Here is a 26,891-nt window from a genome sequence, read left to right as displayed (position 1 = left end):
AGAGGTGAAATGTAAGGGAAAAGAAAAAGTTCCATAATAACATAACAAAAACTTCAAGAAAATTACAACAGTGTTAAAAAAGACAACAGGGCTGGGCACTGGTGGCCTATGCCTGCAATCCTAGCTACTCAGGAGGCTGAGATCTGAGGATCACAATCCCAAGCCAACCCAAGCCGGAAAAGTACATGAGATTCATACCTCCAACTAACCACCAAAGAGCCAGAAGCACAGCTATGGCCCAAGTGGTAGAGCATTAGCTTTCACCATAAAACATTCAAGGACAGCATACAGGCCCTGAGTTCAAACCCCAGTACTGGCACACACACACACACACACACACACACACACACACACACACACACAGACACCAAGGAAAAGAGAAAAGTTACATCCATTTAAGCAATGGTTTTAAAAATGACTTTATAGAAAATGTATTTAGGAATAGTACCTATCTGTTAGGGGTTAGAAAAGGGCCCCTGCTGGCATGGGAGGACATCATGAATGGACCTATGCTGGCTCAGGGTTGTCATCCAGGTAACACTATGCCTGTCTTGCCCCTTCCACCCCCACTTTGTATGGGTTCCTGGAGCCCATATTACATATAACCTAAAACATGTAACATATACTAAAATCTACAAGCTAGAGAGAGGATTTTTTTTAAATGCAAGTGCTGGGCCCAGTGGCTCACACCTGAAGCCTAACTCAGGAGATCAGGAGGATATAGTTTGAGGCCAGTCCCATCTATAGATTTGCAAGTGGCACACACCTATCATCCCTGCAACAGTGGGAAGCACAAGTAGGAGGATCAAGGTCTAGACTAGGGCAGATAATAACTGAAACCTTATCTCAACAAGATCCAAAACAGTCTAGAGGCATAGCTCAAACAATAGAGCGGCTGCCTAGCAAGCATGAATCCTTGATTTCAAACTCTAGCACTGCCACCTCTCTCCCCTCCCCCAAAAAAGCATAAGGCATAGAGGAAAATCACCAAAGAATTTGTGTCCCACTTGGAAAATTCTGCTGTGAAAATTCCTTTGCCCATTCTGGATGCTATAGGAAAAAACTGTACTTCTGTGAGGCCTCTCTATTCTAGGAAACTTCTAGGAAACAGAATTCTGTCTTCTTTCCTAAGGAGAATGGTTTTAGTTAAAGAGAGAGAAAGGTAAACTTATCAAAAATAGAATATAGCAACCATGTAATTTTAGTCACAGACCTGGCTTTGTTGAACCTGGTGTCTTTTACTTTTGCCTTGTTCTGGAACTTCAATCTGCTAAATAGATTAGTAACATGTCAGTTCGCACAGCCTGGATATTCAAACACAAATAACCGATTTAAGTAGCACCTGCCCTGCCACACACACACACACACACACACACACAAATCCTTTTAATGGTTCCTCCTGCTGTAGGTCAGGAGGTGTACCCAGTGTTATCTGCCCATCCCCACTTCCTTTGCCCAGAGTCTTGGTGTAGAAACATTGTATCTCCCAAAAGTGAAGCGAAACTTCATGCTTAACATCCATGGCTACCTATGGATTTTGCAATTTACCACAGCTTTTAAAAGACTTTGCACAAAATGAAATGCACTTCTAAATCCTGAGATAATCCAAAGAGCTCCAATCCATATACTGAATCAAAGCCAAATGGAGCCTGTGTAATCAAAGGCTCCATTAATCAAATGAAGACTCAAATTGAAGTTCAAGACACTTGACTGTGCTTAAGATACCCATCAGGGGGCCTGGCAGAAGGCAGATGGCACATTCTCTGAGGGAACTGAGGATAAGGTTTGGGGGTTTCACTGTAGAGACAGAGGAGGAGGCAGTGTTGGGAATTGAACTCAGGGCCTTGTGAATATTAGAAATGTTACTGTCCAGACACATCCCAGCCATTGGCTTTTGAGACAGAATTTCACTATGTAGCCAAGCTGACCTTGAACTCATGAGCTTCCTGCTTCCCACGTGCTGGAGTTACAGGTGTGTACCATCATGTCTGGCTCTATATAGAGGATTTTGGTTTTGGTTTTGGTTTTGGGGTGTGTTTTTTTTTTTTTTTGACAGTCCTGAGGCTTAAAAGGGCCTGCACACTGTCCCTGAGCTTCATCTGCACAAGGCTAATACTCTACTACTTGAGCCACAGTGCCATTTCCATTTCTGAGTGGTATTGAGGAATTGAACCCAGGGCTTCATGTATGCTAGGCAAGCACTCCACTACTAAGCCACATTTCCATTTATTTGTTTATTTTTTTGTTTTGTCGAGGGCTTGAAATCTGGGCCTGGGCACTGTCTCTTAACTCTTCAGCTCAAGGTGAGCGCTCTACCACTTGAGCCATAGTGCCACTTCCAGTTTTCTGGTGGTGTATTGGAGATGAGTCCCTGTTTTCACTGAATTTGATTCTGGTGCCCTGCATCTTGTATATACATTTTTCTAATTTGAGGAGGTTAAGGGAAATAATAAAATGCTTAAATAAGGAGACAGGTTGATTCTTTGTAACAATGAGATGTACAAGACACTATGTTGCAAACGAACTTTACAACTTAGGGGGATGGGGAGGGAGGAGTTGGAGAGGTGGGGAGCTAAGGGATGGTAGGGGAAAAACAAATGCTCAATAGGAAATGTACTCATTATCTTACTCATGTAACTGTAACCCCTCTGTACAATATTTTTACATTAAAACCATATGTATGTATGTATATATGTAGATAGATAGAGAGAAAGAGAGAGAGAGAGAGAGAGAGAGAGAGAGAGAGAGAGAGAGAGAGAGGTGGGGAGAGAGAGGGAGAGAGAGAGAGTCACAGACTTTCCTGTTTGGGCTGGCTTCAATCCTCAATCTCAGCCTCCTGAGTAGCTAAGATTACAGGCATGAGCCACCTGTTCTCAGCCCTTGTTTTGTTTTTAAAGACCTAATTAAATTGAGTCTGGTGGAGGGAAGGGTAGTATTAAAGCAAATGAATGAAAAGATGTAGGGCCCCAGGGACTGCAGGGAGGGAAGGGTGGAGGAATTCTGTAGGATCTCTGTGTACAAGGGGGGGGGGGGGGGGGCTGAAGACAAATGTTACACTCCACCCCAACCCCCAGTTTGTGATTAATATTGCCTTTAAAAATTTAACATGAGGGCTGGGAAAGTGGCTCAGTGGTAGAGCGCTTGCCTTGCATGCCTGAGGCCCTGGGTTCAATTCCTCAGCACCACATAAGCAAAAAGAAAAAAATCCAGAAGTGGTGCTGTGACTCAAGTGGTAGAGTGCTAGCCTTGAGCTGAAGAGCTGAGGGACAGCACCCAGACCCAGAGTTCAGGCCCCACAACTGGACCCCCCCAAAAAAAATTTTTTTAACATGAGCTGACCACTGGTGGCTCATGCCTGTAATCCTAGCTACTTAGGGGACTGAAATCTAAGGATCATAGTTTGAAACCAGTCTGCCAGAAAAGTCCCCACAACCCTTATCTCCAATTAACTAGCAAAAAGCCAAAAGTAAAGCTATGACTCAAGTGGTAGAGTACCAGCCTTAAGTGAAAAAGCTAAGGGACAGTGTCCAGACCCTGAGTTCAAGCCCTAGGACTGGCATGCACACAAAAAAAGAATTTAACATGGGATTTGTGGTGGTGGTGATGGTGCTTTTACATTATGTTCCTGAGCCTCCCTGTGCTTAAGGCTAGTGCTCTACACCTGAGCCACAGCACCACTTCTGGCTTTTTCTGTTTATGTGGTACTGAGGAATAGACCCCAAGGCTTCATGTGTGCTAGGCAGACATTCTACCACTGAGCCACATTCCTAGCCCCTACATTATTTTTTACTGAGTTTGTTCAGCTCAAGTTCTAATAGTATCTTCATAAACAAGTCTTACCCATGAAAGCACTGCCTAGAGCTAACTAGGCCAATTAATTTGAAATGAGCAGTAAATTTCTTCTTCCTCTCACTCCATCTTAATAAGAAAAGCCAGTGCTATTTAATCTGCTTCGAGGGACCATCAACTTTATTTATGGGGCTCATTTGGTTATGGTTTCCTCTGGCTCTCCCCCTTGCCCCCAGATTCTTCAAAACTGTGAAAAGCTTAGACTAGGCTAGAGCCTGCCTCCCTGTCTTGGTCTATACAAAGCCTCTCTAAGTGACAGATGCCAGTCCACACTTTGCGACTTTGCCAAGAAAGCAATGGGATGTCTCCATCTGATATTTATGTGACTATGTGAAGCCATGGGGTCACTGTAGACCATCGTTCTCTCTGAGGAAGCCCAGAACTCAGCTGGCCACCGGCCTCTCTACTTTCCCCAAGGCTCTGTAGACAAAATTCTAGCCTGAAATGCAAACTAGCCCTAAAATCTGCTCTTACAAACCTAGTGTTCAAGAGAAAAATTCTGTCCTAAGAACAAAAATAAGAAATCATTTGTGGAAATAAAGGTTGACTATTAGGCTAAAGCAACCCAAGAGTATTGATGGGTATGTTTGATTTTGCCATTAGTCACAGCCATAAAGGGTTGATTTCAGTTCCTGCTGTTTTTCCTGAGAACTTTAAATGGATTATTGCCTCCTCTGTTTTGTTGAGTGAACTCTTTAGCTATTCACCGTACAAGTATTTCCTGCATTGAGTAGCTTACATTTGATTCATTCATGGTTGAGGGCTCTTCTCCCTTTTAAGGAGGCTACTTCAGCTAATTACTTTTCTCTTTTTCCTTTTTTATATACATGATCATCATCAAAGCCTAAGTGGGGTCCATCCTGCCTAAGAGGCTGGATTTTATTACTTGTGTAGAAATAGTCTCCTTCATTGACTATTCTGTAGACCATTTTTAATCACAAGAGACAGTGAATTTATTTTCTCTATAAAGATACTTTTGATTCCAGAAGGGGAAAAAAGATGTGAAAGTCAAATAAAGCTGAATGTTAACCCATCCTCTTATAAAGCACTATATTTACATTAAAAAGTTACACAAGGTTTCCAAATAGTTTGTTATAGATTTAAAAATTGGTGTAATAGTCTGTAAAAAGAATTAAGCTTACAAATGTCACTCAAACATATGGTCCTGCCATATTTGTGATATGTGTAGGCTCTGAGGAGAGGCTAAGAATGGGTGAAAGCCTCAGTAAGTTCTGCTTTAGTGTCTGACCACCAATCCTTTCGGTGCATTGTTACATCTTTGATACATAAATGTACACTACAAAAATAGAATTCACATCGACAAAAAACAATCGCTTTAAAAGTTTCTTTTACTCTATGGTTTCCTGTTTGGCACACCACAAGTATCAAGAGGCTATGAATGCTATCTAGAAGAAAACTCTGGAGCTTATTTGATATCATCTTCACTATATTAAAGAGCCCCTCAAGATTTTGACTTCAGATACACTTTTCTGACTAACCAGAAACCCCCATTTAGGAAAAATGAAAGAGTGATGGTATACAACTGGGCTCATGCCTGTAATCTGAACTACTCAGAAAAATCGAGGTTCAGAGCCAACCAGGGCAGATAAATACAAAAAACTCATTAGCCAGCAAAAAGCAGGAAGTGGAGCTATGGCGTACGTAGTAGAGCACTAGCCTTGAGAAAAAGCCAGGTGAGATCCCAAAACACTGAGTTCAAGTTGAAAAAAAAAAAAAAGCAAAAGCAAAAAGCGTTGTAGAATTCTATAGGCTGAAGAAAGTCATAGAGTTCTCAGTAGTCCAAAGATAAGTACTCCTCAGAAAAACACTTTCATTCTAAAGACAGAAGTCCCTCCACCACGCTATTCTGAATACAACACCAGAGGAGTTCTCCCCAAGGGCCAGACCTGCTGGCCTGGACTTCTGAGGGACAGCCTGGTGTGCAGATGCTGGCTGATAATGGGGACTTGGAATGGAAAATGTATACAAATGAGGACACTTACCATTTCTGGATTCTCAGCAGCCAGTTTTACCTTCTTCTCTGATACCATCTTTTTCAAGCAGCTACTTAGCAGAAAAGCCTAAGAAATCCAGAAAGAACACTCAAGCTATTGCCATTCCTACCTTCCCTCTCACACCACCAAGTAGAGTTGGCACTTTGCTTAAAATCTAATAGCATCCTTTTAAGAACTCACATTTCTTTAACTTCCAGAAACTGGCATACAATGCAATTAGTAAGTAAACAAATTCTCTCAATTACATGAATGTATTTACAATGAAATCTAAAGACAGATGAAAAAATGCCCTGACTCTCACTACTAATCTTCTTTCTCTTAAAACTCCAGAATACATCTGGGCACCGGTGGCTCATGCCTGTAATCCTAGCTATCAGGAGGCTGACTGAGGATTGCAGTTCAACGCCAACCTGGGCAGGAAAGTACATGAAACTTTTATCTCCAATTAACCACCAAAAAACTGGAAGTGGAGCTGTGGCTCCAGTGGTAGGGTGCTAGCCTTTAGCAAAATAAAAACAAAAAAACCCAAGGACAGGGTCTAGGCTCTGAGTTCAAGTCTCAGAACTCACTCTCTCTCTCCTCTCTCTCTCTCTCTCTCTCTCTCTCTCTCTCACACACACACACACACACACACACACATATACACACACACACAACTTCCCTGCTTACATCCAGTTTTCTACGGTTTTGTAAGCAGACCATTTTATATGAGCAACAAATAACTACCTATTATGGTAACCACATCAACTGATCATGGTGAATCCCACACTGAATCGCATGATTTTTTAAGCCCCATTATTAGTCATAAATAGTAACCTGTTTGCTTTAAAAAAAAAATGCCTCATTATCTTATTCTTTACTGAAATTTTAGAAACAGTTTCATTTCTTCACTTTCTTCTTTTCCAGTATCTTAATCATCCCCCAGCATCACAGCAGCTTGGTTGGTCTAGCTAGTGTCCAGAACTCAACAGTCCACACATTTTGTTACACAGAAGTAGGGAGCTCACTGTCTCGGGATCTGTACCCCATGTGCAAAATTTAAGATTCCCTAGGATATTTTTTTTGTTTGTTTTTACTTCTTACCCAGCAATTCTCTTTCTTTTTTCGATTTTTTTATTTTTTGGTCAGTCATGGGTTTTGAACTCGGCCTGGGTGCTGTCCCTGAGCTCTTCAGCTCAAGGCTAACACTCTACCATTTGAGCCTTGAGACACAGTGCTACTTCTGGCTTTTTCTATTTATGTGGTGCTGAGGAATCGAACTCAGGACCTCAAGCATTCAAGGCAAGCACTCTACCACTGAGCCACCTTCCCAGCCCTGCTCTTACCTTTTGCTTGATGTCTCTCTCCTCATTTAGAAGTACCTTGTTTGAACATGGGCCTCGTGCTTGGCTAAGCAAGTACTCCAGCACTTGAGCCATGCCTCTGGTCCTAGTTTCCTCAGTTAAACTTACTAAAATTTGATACAAGGCCCCGGGACCTTCATATAGGCTTGAGAGGAGGGATGATCAGTCTGTTGAAAAAGATGAAGGGGAAAGCGAGATATACAGGCTGGGGTGGTAGCCTCAGAGATGGCAGAATGAGAGAGCCAATGGACAAAAGGTAACATGTCACCATTTTCAGGGGTGTATAGCATTACAGGAACAAAATAAATAAATATTTAAGAGGAAAGGAGGAGAGATAGAAAAGGCAGTGTCACTAACAGGGAAAAGAGTAACATAGCTGGCATGTACAATCCTGGCATTGTTAACAATTAGCCCTGTGCATCTGCACAGTTATGCAAGCCACACACCACCAGAGCAGGAAGCAGCAAGGCAGTACAGTTCTGCACTAATGTGCTTTTTTCCTATACCAAGTAAAAGAACATGGAGGCTAAGACTGCTATTAACCAGGTTGGGCTTGTTAAATAGAAAGAACTGAGCTTTTGTTTAAAGAGCTGAGAAAAGATTTGGGTCCCACTGGCCCTCATTTGTATTTATAAAACACACAGGTCATATCTCTGCCTTTTGCAAAAACAGCCCTTGGGCACGTATCAAGAGAACACACACTCCAAAGGAAAGAAGGTCTTATTAGAAATCCTTTAAAAGAACGTTTATTGCCCCTCTCTGTAGTGGTTAAACCCATTTGCTACTGTTTAGATTAAAAGACTGTAATAAAACTGGACCACACTCAGCATTCTGATGAGATGGGTGGGAAAGAGAGGTTGGTTTCACTGCTAAAATCTCCCTGTCTTCCCAAGTTACTACAGATCTGGGGTTTGGGTTCAGCATCTCAAACGTTCTAGGCAGATTGTCTGAAAATTGAACTATACTTCCAGCCCTTTTTGCTTTATTTTTTAGATAGTGTCTCATGCTTTTTGCCTGGACCAACACTGGACTTTGATCCTCCTTTCTCTACTTCCTGAGTAGCTGAGATTACAAACATCTACCACAATTGTCTTGTTCTTTATTTTCTCTTTCTTTGTTCCTTCTTTTCTACTTTCTTTTTCCCCTCCTTCCTTTCTCTCCTCCCTCCCTCCCTTCCTTCCTGCCTTCTCTTTCCTTCCTTCTCTTTCCTTCCTTTCCTCTCTTTCCTTCCTTCCTTCCTTTCTCTCTCTTCTTTCTTTTTCCTTCTGTCTCAATCACTCTCTCTCCTCTCTTCCCTCCCTCCTTCCCTCATTTCTTCTTTCTTTCCTTCTTTGTTTCTTTCTTCCCCTTTCTTTCTTATCTTTAAGTAGTTGTATAAAGAGGTTTTTAACTCAGTGTCAGTTTCTAGTACAATGCAACTTGATCAGTGTCATTCTTTTCATCATTCTCCCCATCTCTCCAAACCCCATTCAAAGCTCATTAGTTTTTTGCCTGAATTGGCCTTGACCTATGTTCTTCCTGTCTCTGCCTCTTGTGTAGCTGGATTACAGGTGTGAACCACTGCATCTGGAATACACAGAGTTTCATGCTCTACTCTTGAGAACTCACCTGCTTGGTGTAAATAACAAACCACTGCCAGCGACTGTCCTCACTGTACTGAAATCTGAGCTCTAAGTTCTGGTTGAGAGTTCGCTGAGGCCCATCCATATCCAGCAGAGTGCCCTACAGAGGAAAAGATATCATTGGAAATTGAAATGCCTGCTAATATGCTGGGCATAATGTCAAAACAAGCAAGACTCCCTGTTCCCAAGAAGGTCTGTTGAGGAGTGTTCTCAGAGGAGCATTCTGGGGTCTAAGGGAGGAATTAGAATGGGCATCTAGCGAGCTGGGAAGGTGGCTCGGTGATAGAGCACTTGCCTTGCATGCCTGAGGCCCTGGGTTCGATTCCTCAGCACCACATAAGCAAAAAGAAAAAAGCCGGAAGTGGTGCTGTGGCTCAAGTGGTACTAGCCTTGAGCTGAAGAGCTGAGGGACAGTGCCCAGGCCCAGAGTTCAGGCCCCACGACCGGACCCCCCCCCCCCAAAAAAGGGCATCTAACCCAGGTAAGAAGCAGGAAGGAAGGCTTCCTGGAAGGAGGGACAACTGAGCAGAAGCAGAAGCTGTCCATGCGTGTTTTAGTGGCTCTGCTCGTAGAGGGAAATGAGTGGGATGACTCCTCTAGGAAAAACAGCAGGTACAAATGCACTGAGGCATGAGGAGGCCTGACAGAGACACTGTGGGGTGTGGCCTCAGCACTCCCTACAAGTCATGGGGGGCTGAAAGAGGAAGCACAGACAGGCAGGATGGGACCAGTCCTAAAGATGGCTAAGAATCACCTGTGATAGTTCTCTATAGGCTCTCTCCTGATCTCACTGCTACTAATGTAATCTCAAATTCCCTTGGGAAGCCATTCCTCTTCCACAGTAAACTGCATGTAGGACTTGCACGGAGTAAAAGACATGTGATCCAAGCTTAGGCCAACTAGACAAATATTCTCTGTGCCTCTCATTTGATACCAGAGTTGAGAGACCCAGAGCAGGGCCTCCCAACCCTTTCTCTTGAAGCCTTCAATGGCTGGTGCCTGACTTTGTTATGTCAGTCACTCTGTGTCAGCTACTCCTAGTCCTCCAATCAGTCCCTTTGTCACAAATCACATGTATTCTCTTCCACTGCTTGCCACCGAAGGGCCCCAACTTTTACAATGGCTCAGAAGCTAAGGTCAAGATTCTAGATTGTTTCCTGCAGTCAATGGACATTCATGAAGAGAATTTTTTTTAACTAGATAATAATCAGAGTCATATTCTAGAACTCTTTGTCTGAGAGCATGGGTATAAAAATAAACCAGACAATAGCTGAGAGAAGATCAGCGAATATCAGAAGAAAAACAAATGCCCTATAGACCACAGTGACCCCCAATTAGCCCATGAGGACGGGTGTTTCAGGAAGTGGCACTGAGGAGAAAACCCAAACAGAGCTCAGGCACCCCGTGAAACCAAGGAAAAAGAAATAAAAGTCTGAAGTAGAGACTGGAATTTGTGAGCAGACAACTCTGAGCTCCAGAGAGCTCTCAAACCTCTGGTTGAACGGCGGGGAGCTGTGCAAGTGGGGCCGCGTGGGCAGTGGTACACAGCTGTGCTGGACTCCCAGAGATAATGAAGGGAATTTGACCTTCAGTTTTGTACCCTAAACAAGAAATTCACTCAAAACGGATCATAAATTTTAGGGCAAAAATAAGGCAGTAGGAAAACCTTCTGCTCTAGGCTTTGATATACTGTCCTTGGACATCACATGTAATGTACAATGCACAAAAGAAAGGAACTGCTAAAGCAGACCTCATTAAAATTAAACATTATCACCCTGAAAAGATACTGTGGAAAACTAGAGACATAGAAAAAGAAAGGGAGGAGTGAGAGAGAAACAGACAGACAGAGAAAGAGAGGGAAAAAGAAAAAGAGAGAAAGAAAATATTTGCAAATTCAGCAGCCAATAAAGACGCACATCTGGAATATACAAAGAATTCTCAAAACTCAGTGGTAAAAACTCAAGTTGGTAAAATTTTGCAATTTCTTTCTTTCATCCTTCCTTTCTTCCTTCCCTCCCTCCTTCCCTCCCTTCCTCCCTCCCTCCCTCCTTTCCTCCCTCCCTTCCTTCCTTCCTTCTTTTCTTTTTCTCCTTTGTTTCTTCATTCTCTCTCCTCTCCTCCATGCTTCTCTCCTCTCCTCTCATTTCCTCTCTTCTTCTCTGCCAGTAGCAGGGCTTGAACTCAGACCCCATGCTCTCACACAGATTTATTTCTCAGAACTGATTCTCTACCAATTAAGCCAGGCCTCCAGTCCAGTATTTTGTGGGTTAATTGGAGTGGAGTCTTGTAGGCTTTTCTGCTGGGACTCAGCCTCTGAGTTGCTTACATTATAGGCATGTGCCACCAATGCCCAGCTAAGTTAAGCAATTACTGAAAAACCTAAACTACAATTGCCTTATGATCCAGCAATTACACTCCTGGGCATTTATTGCAGTGAAGACTTGTGCTCAGACAAAAGCCAGACCACGAATATTCATAGGAGTCACATTCACAGCTGAGAACTGACAATCCCATGTCCTTCAGTGGGAGTTGATGGAAGTCCCCTTTGCCAAGAGAGACGATTTAGGAGGAAGAAGCACAAGCTGGTGTGAGAGCCCATGGATGTCTTGTAAGAAGATGGCCGTGTTGCTGGGCACTGGTGGCTCACACCTGTAATCCTTGCTACTCAGGAGGTTGAGATCTGAAGCCAGCCTAAGCAGACTCTCTCCAATTAACTACCAAGAAAGCTGGAAGTGGAGCTGTGGTGCAAGTGGTAGAACGCTAATGTTGGACCAGCACACAAACACACAAAGAAAGAAGATGGCAATGTGAGCCCCAGGCAGGGGCTCCTCCAGTAGGGCCGATCTTCAGTGTACAGGTCTGGGAAGCACTAAAAGCATATACTAAGTACTCAGTCAATGGCAGCCCTGATCACCATGAACAGGGACTACTCTGACCTCACTTAAAGCAATAGGGAAGCAGCTCTTGGAAGGTGAGAAGATGAGTATCTCTCTTGCTCTGGATGGACAATAACCTGACTGGACAATCACCTGGCTTTAGCACCTGTGATATTTACCACTCTCCATTAGCAGTGCTCATCAAATGGGAAACTTTTCTCCCTGGCTGACTCTTGTCAATCCAAAAACAGGATTTTCAAACCATGGGCAAAGCAAGGTATCAGGTACTCACCAGGAAAGTGACCTGCCAGCACTTCACCCTGCTCATCTGGAAAAGGACTTCCTGGGTCTGGTTGTCAGGCAGGGTTATGCAGCAGCTGATGGCGTTATTACCAACAGAAAGGACCACCCCACAGCCAGGTTCTGGAGAGTCACAGGTACAAGGATCCAGTTGCATGCATCCATAATGCTGGACATCCTGGGACAGCTCTAAAAACTGCCATAATGGGTGGTAGGAAGAAGCAAAAGATCACATGATGCAGCTGAAAAACTCAGGTGATATGCTAATGTCATTCTCATAGAACACACAGAAGAAAAGGAGTTTTTTAGAATGCTTTATAGAATTGGGGGCATTAATGGTCAGACAGACTTTGGAAATGACAATGAATTGAGAGCAATATTCTTACTAAATTAAGAAGTTAGATCATGTATACACATAGATTTGGTGTGATCGACACTACCTGTTTTGGTACCCAAGGTGGCAACTCTAGTCTATCTATAAAAATGGAATCTGTATTTATCAAAATTTATAAACAAACCCAGGTGCCTAGCTATAGAGAAGGCTGATATTCAGATGACTGTGGTTTTAAGCTAGCCTTGTCCGTGAGACCTCCACTCCAATTAACCAGCAAAATGCTAGACTAGAGGTGTGACTCAAGTGGTAGAGTGCCAAGCAAGAGCAAAGAAGCTAATCAAGAGGCCCTAAGGTCAAGCCTCTCTACATACATACATACATACACACCTAAATTTACAAACACATAGAAATTGAACCCCAAAATTTCTAGGACAAAGCTAAGGTACAGTATAACAAGGGGGAAGACACTAAGTCATAGCTCTAGGTGTTGTTCTCTTATCTTCTTGATCTCTCTCTCTGCAGTCTGTCAATAAAAATTTCAAAGATCTAAGCCTTTGAAGAACTACTGTATCATCCTAAGTATGAATGAACCTCTAAATTGTTATTACATTTTGCTCAAAACCAGTGTTGTGTTGCAAACACTGGTAAAGTCTGAAGAATGAAAAAGTACAACCCAATTAATTAGAGGCTGTATCTGCTGTGTGGATGTCTTGTCTGCCAGACTCCCATGGTCACTTGGGAGCAGGAGATGTGTGGCTCCATAGACATCTCCTTTAACAATGAACACTTTGAAACATATCCTAACATAACACTTAGAGAGGCCTTAGTGCTCTGGGAGCTCCACCAGCTCCTATAGTAGGTGCCAAGAATACAGAAAGTATAAACTAGAAACAGGCCTGGGCCTCATGCCTCTCACTGCCAAAATGATTTATAGCAGCAAAAGCTAGAAGAAACCTAACCTACAATGATAGGAAATCAGCTAGTTAAATGATAACATCCTTAATAGTGAATACTCTGGAGTCATTAAAAATGATGTGAAGGATCTATATTAATTGACTTGGCAAAGGACTCACAATATACTATTTTTTTTAAAAATCTTTCAATAATAACCTTTTATTAATTCTAGATTCAGAAAAATCAATGAAGGTATTCTCACTTTTAAAGCAAGCTTCACTTTTGGTAGTGGGTAGGTTTATAAATTATAGAAATAGTTCAATTCTAATCTGTTTCTTGAACTTCCTTCCAAAGAACATCTCTTGGTACCATTTTTGACTCACCTTTGTTTGATTGTCTTCCTTTAGGAGAGCCTCTAATTCCTCCCTCTGGGCTGGTGTGGGTTTGGCCCATTCTGTTTTAATGTCTTGCACAGCCTTAAAACAGCATCAGTTGTGCAGTTAGCAACCTTAGCAGATGCGCATTACTCTTGAGAAAAGCACACTCATGTACAAAGGGCTAAAAAACAGTCAAGTGGATCTGTATACATTTAGGATGCTAAAAAGATTAGTCACCTTTTTTGTTTTGGCATTTATTTGTTTGTTTGTTTGAGAAAGGTTGTCATTATGTAGTTGAAGCTGGTCAAAAATATACATTTTATGGTGTGAGCCTCCTGAGTTCTGGATTACAGGTTATGTCCTCCCACTCCTAGCTGAAGGTTACTTTGTGTGTGTGTGTGTGTGTGTGTGTGTGTGACAGGGCTGGGAAGGTGGCTCAGTGGTAGAGTGCTTGCCTTGCATGCATGAGGCCCTGGGTTCGATTCCTCAGCACCACATAAGCAAAAAGAAAAAAGCCGGAAGTGGCGCTCTGGCTCAAGTGGTAGAGCGCTAGCCTTGAGCTGAAGAGCTCAAGGCCCAGGCCTAGACTTCAGGTCCCACGACTGGACCCAAAAATAAATAAATAAATAAATAAAAATAAAATAAAATATAATGACAAAATGAAGGAATAATTATATTTCTTCAGTAAACATATTCCTTTAACTACATGAAAATATAAATATGAGCAAGGGAAGGAGTGACATCCAAAAAGAAAGGTACTCTTTACCTGACTTGTGTAACTGTAACCCCTCTGTATATAACTTTTATAGTAACATTTTTTAAACAAAACAGTCCATCAATCAAAATCTTGAATTGAAGAATTACTTTCTTTGTCAACCTAAATATAAAAATGAATCCTCTAGGACTGGGAAGGTGGCTCCGTGATAGAGTATTTGCCTTGCATGCATGAGGCCCTGAGTTCAATTCCTCCACACCACATAAACAGAAAAAGACAGAAGTGGCACTGTGGCTCAAGCAGTAGAGCATTATTAACCTTGAGCAAAAGCAGCTCAGGGACAGCACCCAGGCCCTGAGTTCAAGTCCCAGGACAGGCAAGAAAAAAAGAAAGAATCCTCTAAACTTTGATTGCCTTTTGTTCAAAATCAAAACCACAAAAAATACAACTTTCTATTTATAAAATTTCTGTACATTTATGTCTGGACCATATATGACCGAAAGTTAATGTTTATACACAGCAATAAGAAAAACATAATCATCCCTAACAGGAAAATGGGTAAAAGATGAGTATTGGTAATTGACCAAAAGGAATTCCAAAGGACAAATACATATTCAACCTCACTAGAATGCAAAGGAATTTCTGTCTCTTGCATTGGCAAGGACTAAAACATACTCAGTTAGAGTGCAGTGAGATACATGTGTAATCTCAGCTTTGTGGGAGGCTGACCAGAGGCCAGCCTTGAGGAAGAGGGTTCAAAATCCTATCTAAAAAATGAAGGAAAGCGGGCTGGGAAGGTGGCTCAGTGGTAGAGCGCTTGCCTTGCATGCCTGAGGCCCTGGGTTCGATTCCTCAGCACCACATAAGCAGAAAAAGCCAGAAATGGCGCTATGACTCGAGTGCTAGAGCACTAGCCTTGAGCTAAAGAGCTGAGGGACAGTGCCCAGGCCCAGAGTTCAGGCCCCATGACCGGCTAAAACAAACAAACAAACAAAAAAAAATGAAGGAAAGCAAAAAGACTAGGTAACATGGATCAGGTAATACAACACATGCCTAGTAAGTGTGAAACTGAATTCAAATATCAGTACCACCAAAAAATTCAGTTAAATATATATGGGCCCTGTGTGCTCAGTTTTGGGTCACTGCCATCAGCAAGTATTTTCACAGTCCACATTTCTAACGAGTTCCCCAGCTGTTTCCTGATCGAGTCTCCAGTTTCTGCTGAACACTGTTGAGCTCAAAGGCAGAAATCACTGAAGGACAGCCACCCCTAGAAGGCTCATCAAGATGGTTCTGAATCAAGGTAAGCAACAGAAGTAATAACGTCTGGGGAAAATCTGTTCAGAAAAAAAGAAAATAACCTCTTCAGAGACACCAAAGGAGAGAAGGAAAATCCAAGAGCATGGAGTTAGTACTGCCTGTCCTGGTGGGATTCAGAGAGCCTAGCATACCTGGTCCACATCTGGTCCATCAAGATGAGAGATCAAACCCCACCCACACTCATGCAGCTGGGAGCTCAGAGCCCACTGGAGAACTAGGCCTGGCCATCTCTTCTCTGGAGGACCTGTCCGTGGAGCTCTTTCCTCTGTTGTTCTTGGACGCCTTCAAAAGGAGATGCCCAGAGATGCTGAAGACCATAGTGCAGGCCTGACCCTCCCCATGCCTCCCCTTGGGGCCACTGATGAAGACTTTTGAACTGGAGACCCTAAAAAGTACCCTGGATGGGCTTGATATACTACCCAGAAGGATTAGCCCAGAGCAGCAAAAAGAGTTTCTGAAGACATTTATCTTGCAGTTCAGCAATCTGCAATGGCTCCAGCAGTATCTTCTATACATAATGCCTCTTTCCTTGAGGGCCGTCTGCATGAGTTGCTCAGGTGCCTGAAGATCTCCTTGAAGGTCTTGTCAATAACCCATTTCAAACTTCTAGAATTAGAGTTTGTCTGTTCAGGAACTTGAGGATGAGCCAGCTAAAATACCTGAATCTGCAGCTAAAATACCTGAATCTGCAGCTAAAATACCTGAATCTGCAGCTAAAATACCTGAATCTGAGAAGTGTCAGCCTCACCTATGTATATCCCAGGGACTTGGGAGTTCTACTTGAACAAATTGCAGCCACTTGAAGATTCAAACTTGGAGGACTGCAGAATGACCAATGACAATTTCACTGCCACTCTGCCTGCCCTGGGCCACTGCTCCAAGCTTGCTATGTTTCTGTGGGAACCACGTCTCCATGACCACCCTTCATGAAGAACCTCATTGCCGGTATAAGCCACTTATGCCATGAGCTGTATCCTGTGCCTCTGGAGACCTACAATGGCCAGAGAGCAGTCTACATACAGAGAGATTCCCAGTACTGTGCTGAGCTCATGAATACACCGAGGGCTGTAAGGCAGCCCACAAACTTTTTTTCAGTATGGCCCCTTGCCTTGGATGTGGTGATTGTTGTTACTATAGAACAGACTACATTCTGTAGTGCCCTAGGATGTCTGTCTAATTGGGTACCAATGTTATAGGCGTTCTCTCCTGGACATGAGAAATGAAAGGCCAAGGAACCAGAGGACACGTGGTTTCTGACTAGTGGTCAATGAAATGTGCAAAAGGCCCAGGGATGAATCAGTTGCTACTAGAAGCTTCAAGGTTGACATTGGGCATGAAAGGACCTTGGGACAAGGATATCATGCAGTTTGAAATGTAAATAAGATGAGGCTGGGAAGGTGGCTCAGTGGTAGAGCACTTGCCTTGCATGCTCGAGGCCCTGTGTTCGATTCCTCAGCACCACATAAGAAAAAAGCCAGAAGTGGCACTGTGGCTCAAGTGGTAGAGTGCTAGCCTTGAGCTGAAGAGCTGAGGGACAGCGCCCAGCCCAGAGTTCAGGCCCTGTGCCCGGACCCAAAAACAAAACAAAAAAAAATGAAATGTAAATAAGAATATCTAGAAGTAAGCTAGACACTGGTGCCTTATGCCTATAATCCTATCTACTCAGGAGGCTGAGATCTGAAAATCATGGTTCAAAGCCAGCTTGGGGCAGGAAAAAGCCATGAAACTCTCATCTCCAATTAACCACCAGAAAACCAGAAGTGATGCTGTGGCTCAAAGTAGTATAGTGCTAGCTTTAGTGATGTTGAATGTTTAACTACTATAATTTTTTTCTGATTTTGGTAGTCCTGGCGATTGAACTCATGGCCTTGTGTTTTACCACTTGAGCCATGCCTTTAGCCCATTTTGCTTTAGTTATTGTTTGTGAAGGGGGAGGGGCATCAGGAGCCATGATCCTCCTACCCACACTCCCCAGTGGCTAGGATCAGAGTCGTGACTCACTCCACCTAGTCCTAATAATTATACATTTTTAACCATTCTAATCCCAGTGGGCTATGGTAATGGCATTCTCACCTGCATATACAGCAAATCTACTGCTGCTCTGCAGTCCATCAGCATGGAGTCGAGGGCTGGATCCAGGTACCTGTACAATGCAGGGGCATTCTATGAGCTCATGTGGCTTGGCTGGCAGCATATGTGGGAGTGTAGTCCTCCATCCTAGGAGCCAGGGCCCCCTTCTCTCACAGTCCACACACTATACTTGCCTAGACTTCAGTTTCTTTCTCCATCTCTTCGACTCCCTATTTTCTATTACTGAATGGACTCTGAGGGTAAAGATGTAAATAAAATACAGCTCTAGGAATTCTTGTACATCCTCAGCTTCCACGTTGACCACCAAGTCCTGAGTTCCTTTTTCCCACCCCATAGCATCTGGTATGGTCATCTGCCCCTTATAACCACATTCATCTTCACCACTCAGCACCTGGCTGCTCTCCGCTCTCACCTCCCCGGCAACTTCTCCCTAGGTTTTCAGCCTCCCACACTACATTCCACCCAGGATGATCTTTCCTGAGCAAACTTTCCAGCTTTCAAAATAGCAGAAGTTGGATCATACTTCCTTCTCACTTCCTAGACCCTTCATGGGATACCCACACATTTATTTCCAATTCATTTCCTACCATTCCCATACCCAACTTATAATCTAATCATGCTTTCTCTCCTCTCCTCCTCCTTCCCTAACGTATCCCTTCTTCCTCCCAGGGGCCCCTCTGCTGGTCCCTGCTGCCCAGTGCTGTGTTAGCAAACCACCCCCTGGGGGCTTCCTCAGCACCCTGAGTAAAGGCTGATCACTTCTCTGACCAAACTTGTTTCACTCAAGATGTGAAGTTCCCCCATTCCCTGTTCAGACAGGTCTCTTTGGGTCTCAGAAAAGTGGCTTGCAAACAGGAGGAGTTCCATATCCTATCTAGAATCCTCAGGATGAACTGAAATCTGTCACCAGGGAAACACAACAGGATGCTGAGAATGGACTGAAAGAGTCAGGTCAGGAAGGATGAGCTACAGCTGAGCTGCAGCCTCAGGGTGGCTAGACCTGTGGGCTGGCTGAGACCTGCAGAAGGATGAAAATGGAGCTATGTCAACTTCACTCTGGGAGAGGAAGAAGCAACTGGAGGATGCTTGCTGACTTTCCATTTACCTATTTGCCCCTGTGTGGCACAAAACGGCAACTATTGCACCAGAGACTGGGAGAGCCCCAGTCCATCCCCTGTGGAGTCTCTGTAGGGATCAGGGCTGGCACTGCTGGTCTGGAAGGAACTCTGTCATCATTGGAGAGATGCTGGAGTCACAGACGGAAATAACTCTGGCTAGGCCTTCCTGAGAGGCTTCACCTGCTGGAATCACACAGCTCACACCTAGGTAAGACCTCCTCTGGAAAGAGGGTGAGGCACAGTGGATGCTGTGTCAGGCCATCCCCCTCCTCAGCTCCAACAATAGAAATGGGTCTCCTTTCTTACAGTCCCATAAGCAAAGGCAATCTCCCTGGATCGAGGTGCTGGTTTATAATAGTGCAAATGTCTTATCTTACACGTGAGTGAGAAGTCCCAGTGATATATATTGTTACTAAATTATTGTGAGATCAGAAATACAGCAATAACAAACATGACCAAATCTTACTGGATATATGAGATTACTTTCACTCTTACAACAATCCTGGGAGATGATATAATAATAATAGCCATTATTATTATTATTCCAATTTTACAGATAAAGAAATTGAGGCTTAAGGAGCTTGACTTAAGTTGTGCAGTTAAACCTGTGGGAGCTGGGACTTTAATCATGTACTCTGATGGCAAGGATTACCATGCTCAGCCACTCTTATAACAAGCAGCTTCCAAGCAGTTACTCTCTAAATCCTGAGCTAGAAGTGAGCCTTCTCCTCTTCTTAGAGCTCCATGCTGCAAGACTTTAACCATTTTTAGTATATGTCAGAATAACAGTATTTGAACATCTAGCCTTGCTGGTACTAGTCTCACAAAACTCAAAACTGCAAATTGAAGCTCTAGCAGATCATCACAACTAGCATTAACAACCACACCTAGATTCAAAGTGTCTTTCTTCTGTTCTTCTGTGCTCAGATAACAGAATGACTGAGCTCAGAGAGACCAGACTTAAGTACCAATCCAGTACAGTCACAGTAATAAATGCTGGGATACACAGATTATAGGACTAGTACTAAGAGTAACTTTCTGTTTGTTTGTTATACCTCATAACCTGCTTTTCCCAAAAGAATGATAGTATTTTCTGACAAGACACAATACTTTCAATCTAGGAACATGGGTGGTGTTGGGACATACCACCCTAGGACATATAGTTTGGAAAGAAAAGTACGCCTAATACTTAAGATCTCAATTCAGTGAATTGTGACTCCACTGGTTGCCTTCAGGGAATGCCAACGTTGAACAAATGAGTCAGATCTGCTTGTAAGTATCACAAACCGGTCCATTAATACCATCAGTAATCCAGCAGACAGGAGGGCAGCAACTTCCCTCACTTGCAGCAATCCATACTCTCGCGTGGCTATCTTTAAAGCCTTCCCTTCCTGTTTGTCTCTGAGGAGAGACCAAGAATGGAAGGCCACCATCCTCGTTCTAAAACCTCTTGAGGAATTACCTGAGACTGAAGAACTGAACAAAGTCATCCTCCTCCCCCTGGGCATCACCACCAGTATTCTGGTTCATTCTACTCTCACTTCCTCCTTGTCTTTCCCTTCACCTGTCCCAGTTCCTGGTCTCTTGCCAGCTGTCAGGCAGTGGGCAGCATGTGGCGAGATGCTGACAATTTCCGACCAGATATGGTTTCTGTCACTATAAATACTCACCACTTTCTGAGTCCAGCTTTACAGTTTTCCACTTCAGAACTCTGAAGACTAACGTAAGGGAGCTCAAAGTCCGCCAACTTTTTCACAACTAGAAAAGGGAAAAAGGCAATCTTAAAGATTGAAATGCATACGTAGTTTACATACAGACCTTTTAGAGGAGAAAGTGGTGTTCATAGTGGAAAAATAATATTCTCTTGCACATATGTGTAACTTTTGTGTTTGTGTGTGCTGGCCCTGGGGCTTGAAATCAGGGCCTGAGCCCTGTCCCTGAACTCTGAACTTCTTTGCTCAAGGTAAATGCTCTATCATTTGAACCAAACCTCCACTTCCAGCTTTTTGGAAGTTAATTGGAGATGTGAGTCTCACACAATGCAAATCTCACTAACATTTCTGCCTGCCTGGCTTTGAACCATGAATACCAATCTCAGCCTCCTGAGTAGTTTAGGATTACAGATGTGAGCCACTAGTGCCTGGCAATATATATTTTTAACTTCCTGAAGCTCATTAAAAAAATATTACTAGGAGAGAGTGAGGGAAGGGAAGACAATGTACAAAAGGAAATGCACTCATTACCTGACTCACGTAATTGCAATCCCTCTATACCTCACCTTTATAACAACAATAAAGTAAATAATAATTTAAATAAATAAATATTATTTGAACCTTATCAAAGTAGGAAGTTTTCTTTGAGTAGAATACTTACCCTATGAAAATAAACAAAGAAGAAATAAATAGGTCCAGAAGCTCCCAGTGCTGTGGCTGTCACCCACAGCTTGTAGGGCCCAATCCACACCTAAAACCTTTAGGTTCCCTATTACTGCTTAAAGGCATAAATTGCTTTGAGATAACTGACAGGATTGTGCAGCTAAAAAAAAGCCTGTGATACTTAATATGCAGTGGAGAGAAAGCCAACAGTCCTGGACTTAGACTGCCACCTTTTCCTATCTCAGTAGACTTTTTCTCTTTCAAGAATCTAAACACTTTTTTCTCCCATTTTTGATGATTCTGTCTTCTTTACCTTATGTATGGTGTGTTCAAGTGTATATCTTTAGAAGGGTTTGGTGGGGGGGGGGGGGGTGGGAAGGGTATAGAACTTGAGCGAAAAAGGGTGGGAAAGGTTTGGTAACAGAGCTCACTGGACATTGATGAAAGTGAACTATACAACTCCTGGATGGAGATGGGAGAGAGGGATTGGGAGAGAATGAAGGAACAGAAGACACTCTCTGAAAGGAAAGGTGCTCATTACCTGACTCATGTAATTGTAATCACTACGTACATCACCTCCACACCAACAATAAATTAGTTTTTAAAAAGAATCTAAAAATTTTTGTAACATTCACATTTTATCACAAGTACTCTCTGACTAGGAGACATTGTATGGTAAGGGGATGTCCTGATAGCACTCTAGGCACCAGAAAGCTGTGCATAGCCAGTGGTTGGGGGTTGGAAGTGAGGGGTAAAAGTGAGAGGATACTAGGACTGTGCAGGTAAGCACAGAGGGAGGAGAGTCGGTGGGCGGACCTGGGATCCTGCTCCTGACCTTGCTACTTCTCTGCGGCTGCTTGTCACCACTCATCCTGATACAACCTCCCATTTACAATATTCAATCCAGAGTCAAGAACTGCAGTAGGGACTACAACCTGGTGATAGGCTGACTGGCCCCCTCAGCAATGCCTCCCACATCTGGGATGAGCCCTTGCCTTCCCCACCTCCTGGTTGATCTCTTTCCTTCTTACCAGATAGCTTGCCATTCTTGCAAAACTGAAGGAGAAAGAGTCCAAAGTAACCTATCAGCTCCCGACACAGTCCCAGTCTATGAGACACCACCTTTAGGAAAAGACAAGCCAAGGACAAAGATTAGGATAACAACTGAGCCTCCCATCTGTGACATGCAGAACTGGAAATGACCAATATCCTTTAATAGGAAGTGCTCTGACAGGCCAGTGGACATTCAAAGAAGTTTGGAATTCATTCTGGGAAAAAAAAAACAACCTTAGCAATATTTTTTTAAATAAAGAAAAGAGCTGGGAGCTAGTGGCTCATGCCTGTAATCCTAGCTACTCAGGAGGATGAAATCTGAGGATCATAGTTCAAAGCCAGCCCAGGCAGGAAAGTCTGTGCAACTCTTATCTCCAATTAACCACCAGAAAAACCAGAAATGGTGCTATGGCTCAAGTGGTAGAATGCTCGCCTTGAGCTGAAGACCTCGGGGACAGCGCCCAGGCCCAGAGTTCAAGACCCACAATTGACAAAACAAAACAAAACAAAAACCAGTCTCACCTCACCTCAAGGGACAGTTTTCTGTCATCTGGCCTCCAATTAGACTGGCCTCCAGTGAGGCTGCTGGATATGGACACAGGCCCTGGATCATTTTGCTATCTCTCATCTCTGCAGGATATTAGCCATCCTCTACTCATTCAGGATGGAGGCATAGTGACAGAGAAGGTGATTGGTTTGAGAAAGGTTTGGGGATAGGATCAGCAGGCCTTGGGGTGGAGGAGGAGCCTAGGAAGAATCCTCCATGGGTGGCCTCAGCAAGGAGAAGCATCTAAGTGCTTCTGCGTCCATTCATCCACACTGAGAATACAAAAGGAAAAAAAGAAAAAGGAAAGATCAGGGGGTATGGTAGAAGTACACAATGATTTTCAGGGGAAAAAAAGTTCCAACATAATCATTTTAATCCAGAGCTGGGCTACTCTACTGAGGTCAAGGGCCTAGACGGCTTGGACCTCTAAGTTGGGAAGAAAAGCCTAAGGCAGCATCTCACATAAAAGCAGGCCTGAGAGCAAAGAGTCCAGCAGGTAGCTCACAGAGGTCAGAAGCCATCCCCAGAACACAAGCTGATGTTTGTAGCTTTCTATGCGCCCTTGTATGTTTCTCTGAGGAATGGAACTAAAATCTTCCCAGGGAAAAAGAGTCTGGGAAGTGAGCCCCCAGAGCACATATCAGTGTGAGAAGACAATATTCTCTCTGTAGCCCAGCTGAGCAGAAGGGGAAAAGTGACTGGTGACAGTCACATCTAACACCTTTGTCATCCTCAAAATGACTCAAAATCAGGTTTGGCTCTTTGTGCCCAGAATTAGACCTGATAAGGTACTGGTTTCAGGGAATTCCTGTGTGAGGAGAGAGAGCCTTCCAAAGACTGCCAGGCCCTATCATCATCCACTGGGTATGGCTTATTCTAGACTCAGCCAGGAACTGCTTCCTTCCTTTCTCATATATGGGATATATATATATATATATATATGGAATGTTTTGTAACAAAGCCTTCTGGACATTTACAGACTATATCCTGGCTAGGTTCTAGGAAAAGGTGAGTGATGTCCATTGGGAGGGTAAAATCAGGTCCTAGAAGAAGGGCTGTCATCCAGGTGCCTTGCTCAGCCTCCCAGGGGACCCCAGCACTTACCACAGATGAGACACACAGAATAAAAACCAAATCCAGGAAGGCTCCCAAGGCTCACCATACCTCAGTCCCTGTTTGTTTGTTTTTGTTTTTGTTGTTCGTGGGGCTTGAACTCTGGGCCTGGGCGCTGTCCCTGAGCTCTTCAGCTCAAGGCGAGTACTCCACCACTTGAGCCACAGCGCCACTTCTGAACTTCTGGTGGTTTATTGGAGATAAAAGTCTCACAGACTTTCCTGCCCAGGCTGGCTCTGAACCGTGATCCTCAGATCTCAGCCTCCTGAGTAGCTAAGATTACAGGCGTGAGCCACTGGTGCCCTGCCCCAGTCCTTGCTTTTGAAGCAGAACTATTTTTTCTCTCCATGAAGTTCTGGAATGAGATTAAACAAAGTTTACCTCTAGGACTCTTTCGGCAGTATCTGATGTTAGAATATCTACTTTCATGCTCCTTCCATCGGGCAGAAACACATCCAGAGATGCTTTCTGGGTCAGAATGTTGAAAGTCCTCTGTGAGTAGGAGGAGAGAAGGGTTGGGTCCAGGTGCTCTGCAGGCAGATGGCACCAAAGCACACAAGAGCCCAGGGTAGACATTTAGTGGGGAGAAAGATGAAGAGGTATGTAGATGAAGAGGCAAGGCAGAACAGTAACACAAAGCTTGAATAACTTCCAAATAAACAACAGAAAATTGAGAACACATTAAAAAATACACATCAAAATCCTCTGAACCATGAGCTGCCTTGACACATTTTAAAACTTGAGCTGGAGACACCATATCAACCAATAGCTGAGCATGGTAGCAAGCATCTGTCATCTTAGCGATGTGAGAGGTTGAGATTAAGGGAAATCATGGTTTTAGGCCAGCCTGGGCCGAACAAACAAACAAACAAAAACATCATGAAACCCCATAACAAGAACAAAAAAAAAAATGGAGTGTGGGGGCTGGGAAGGTGGCTCAGTGGTAGAGCGCTTGCCTTGCATGTATGAGGCCCTGGGTTCGATTCCTCAGCAACACATAAGCAAAATGAAAAAAAGCCGGAAGTGGCGCTGTGGCTCAAGTGGTAGAGTGCTAGCCTTGAGCTGAAGAGCTGAGGGACAGCGCCCAGGCCCAGAGTTCAGGCCCCACAACTGCCCAAAAAAAGACAAAAAAAACAGAATGTGATGATACATGTGTTTCATTCTAACAATGGTAAGAGTAAATAGGAAGATTACAGTTCAAGTTGTCATAGGCAAAAAGTGAAACCCCAAATTCTTTTATTTATTTTTTTTGGGTCCGGTCATGGGGCCTGAACTCTGGGCCTGGGCGCTGTCCCTCAGCTCTTCAGCTCAAGGCTAGCGCTCTACCACTTGAGCCACAGCGCCACTTCCGGCTTTTTTCTTTTTGCTTATGTGGTTCTGAGGAAGCAAACCCAGGGCATCAGGCATGCAAGGCAAGCGCTCTACCACTAAGCCAACTTCCCAGCCTGAAACCCTAAATTCTTATGAAGTAGTTGCCTTCCAAACCCCTTAGCATGGCTACCACAGTGAGCAAAACTTCTTGAATTAATCATTTGTCTCTAGCTTCGCAGCAGCCTTCCCTGTCTGCTTATGGTCAGCCTTGCAGTTACATGCTGCCGGGGAATACTCCACTTTAGGAACCAGGAATATAAACAGATCTTCAGTCCAAAGACCTCAGCTGTGTCTTTTCAAATGTCCTTTTACCTGTTAAGTACACAGGGAAAATTTTCAGAGTATAAGTCAGGCAACAGTGGTTCACACAAGTAATCATAGCTACTCAGGTGGCTGAGATCTGATGATCACAATTCAAATCCAGCCCAGGCAGGAAAGTCCATGAGACTCTTAAAGTGGAGCTATGGCTCAAGCTGTTGAGCATCAGCTTTGCAAACAACAACAACAAAAACCCCTCAGGGACAGCACCCAGGCCCTGAGTTTATGCTCTAGGACCAGTACAAAAAAAATTGAGAGCATAATAAGTGGGGAGGGGCAGGGAAATATATAAATGAGGGAGAGAAACCAAGAGTGATAAACATGACTGGAAGCAGTGGCATTGGCCCCAGGCTCCATGGGTTCGGACGTCAGAATGTTTGATTATAAGAAATGTTTTTCTACCTGAAACCTGAGGGATACCAGGAAGCCCTGGGCTTTGCCCAGTTTAAAGATCCCTTCCAGGGCAAAACTCCATTTACATTTTTGCATCTGGGCTTTTGCCATCTTCCACTGGAGGTTTTCCTGGAAAGCCACATGTTCATGCTTTTAATGTAGCGTGACCTTGCCCAGAGTGAGGAGATGCTCCTCTCTTTGCAAGCCCTGAAGGGCCAGGCCTGGAATGTGTGATTATTGGCAATACACACTAGGACTCTGCCTCTGATTTATTAAATACAGAGAAAATATCTAGGTGGGGAAATTGCCTAATCCCAGTTCCCTGGGCTCCTTCATGGTCTGGTTCCTCTACAAATCACTGCTCATTCCGTTCTCCCGGGCCCTTCAGGAGCACTCTGTTGTGAGTTCCGATGCCCAACTGTTTCCTCCTGCTTCCACAGCATCTGTGGCTACATCCTCTCACTGCCAATCCCCCCCCCCCCCCCCCCCCCGCTCTGGAGGGAGATCAGGGGCCATGGGCGGTAGGAGAGATAAATTCCTCTCCACAGGAAGTGGTCTCTGCTTTCCTTTCACTAATTACAGTCATAAGTCCCTCCACACTTTCAGATATTATGGGTGTCACTTTCTTTCCCTCAATGTAAAAATAAAAGAAAATAAAAGCTAGAGTACTATATACCTTGCCTATAACAAAAGCCTTCAAAGACCTGCTTAGAAGTCATTTCCTTTAAAATACCTTCCCTCTTGAACACTTGGTGGCTCATGCCTATAATCCTAGCTACTGAGGAGGCTGAGACTTGAGAATCAAAGCCGGACCAACCAGAAAATCCATGAAACTTATTTCCAATTAACCAGTAAAAAGCTGAAAGA

At 43.8% G+C, this 26,891-nt stretch overlaps 1 protein-coding gene across 5 annotated transcripts in view; it reads right to left on the bottom strand.

Moving 5' to 3' along the window:
- Snx31 (sorting nexin 31) overlaps positions 1–26,891 on the bottom strand; it is a 42,456-nt gene that overhangs the window by 173 nt on the left and 15,392 nt on the right. For 2 of the 5 annotated variants that reach the window (XM_042673061.1, XM_042673062.1), the window contains exons 5-13: positions 24,324–24,434; positions 22,261–22,351; positions 20,525–20,612; positions 17,719–17,788; positions 13,617–13,709; positions 11,998–12,201; positions 8,816–8,929; positions 5,853–5,930; positions 1,214–1,270 (exon numbers count right to left, since the gene is read on the bottom strand). In XM_042673061.1, coding sequence (XP_042528995.1) covers positions 1,214–1,270; positions 5,853–5,930; positions 8,816–8,929; positions 11,998–12,201; positions 13,617–13,709; positions 17,719–17,788; positions 20,525–20,612; positions 22,261–22,351; positions 24,324–24,434 — 906 coding nt within the window. Of the gene's footprint in view, positions 1–1,213; positions 1,271–5,852; positions 5,931–7,189; positions 7,375–8,815; positions 8,930–11,997; positions 12,202–13,616; positions 13,710–17,718; positions 17,789–20,524; positions 20,613–22,260; positions 22,352–24,323; positions 24,435–26,891 lie in introns of those variants that run through there. The other 3 variants (XM_042673063.1, XM_042673064.1, XR_006146487.1) reach the window with 2 other exon arrangements.

The sequence above is a fragment of the Dipodomys spectabilis genome, unplaced genomic scaffold, assembly GCF_019054845.1.
Source record: "Dipodomys spectabilis isolate Male_0828 unplaced genomic scaffold, ASM1905484v1 ptg000783l, whole genome shotgun sequence".
NCBI lineage: Eukaryota > Metazoa > Chordata > Mammalia > Rodentia > Heteromyidae > Dipodomys > Dipodomys spectabilis.
This window is presented reverse-complemented; position numbering and strand designations above follow the sequence as displayed.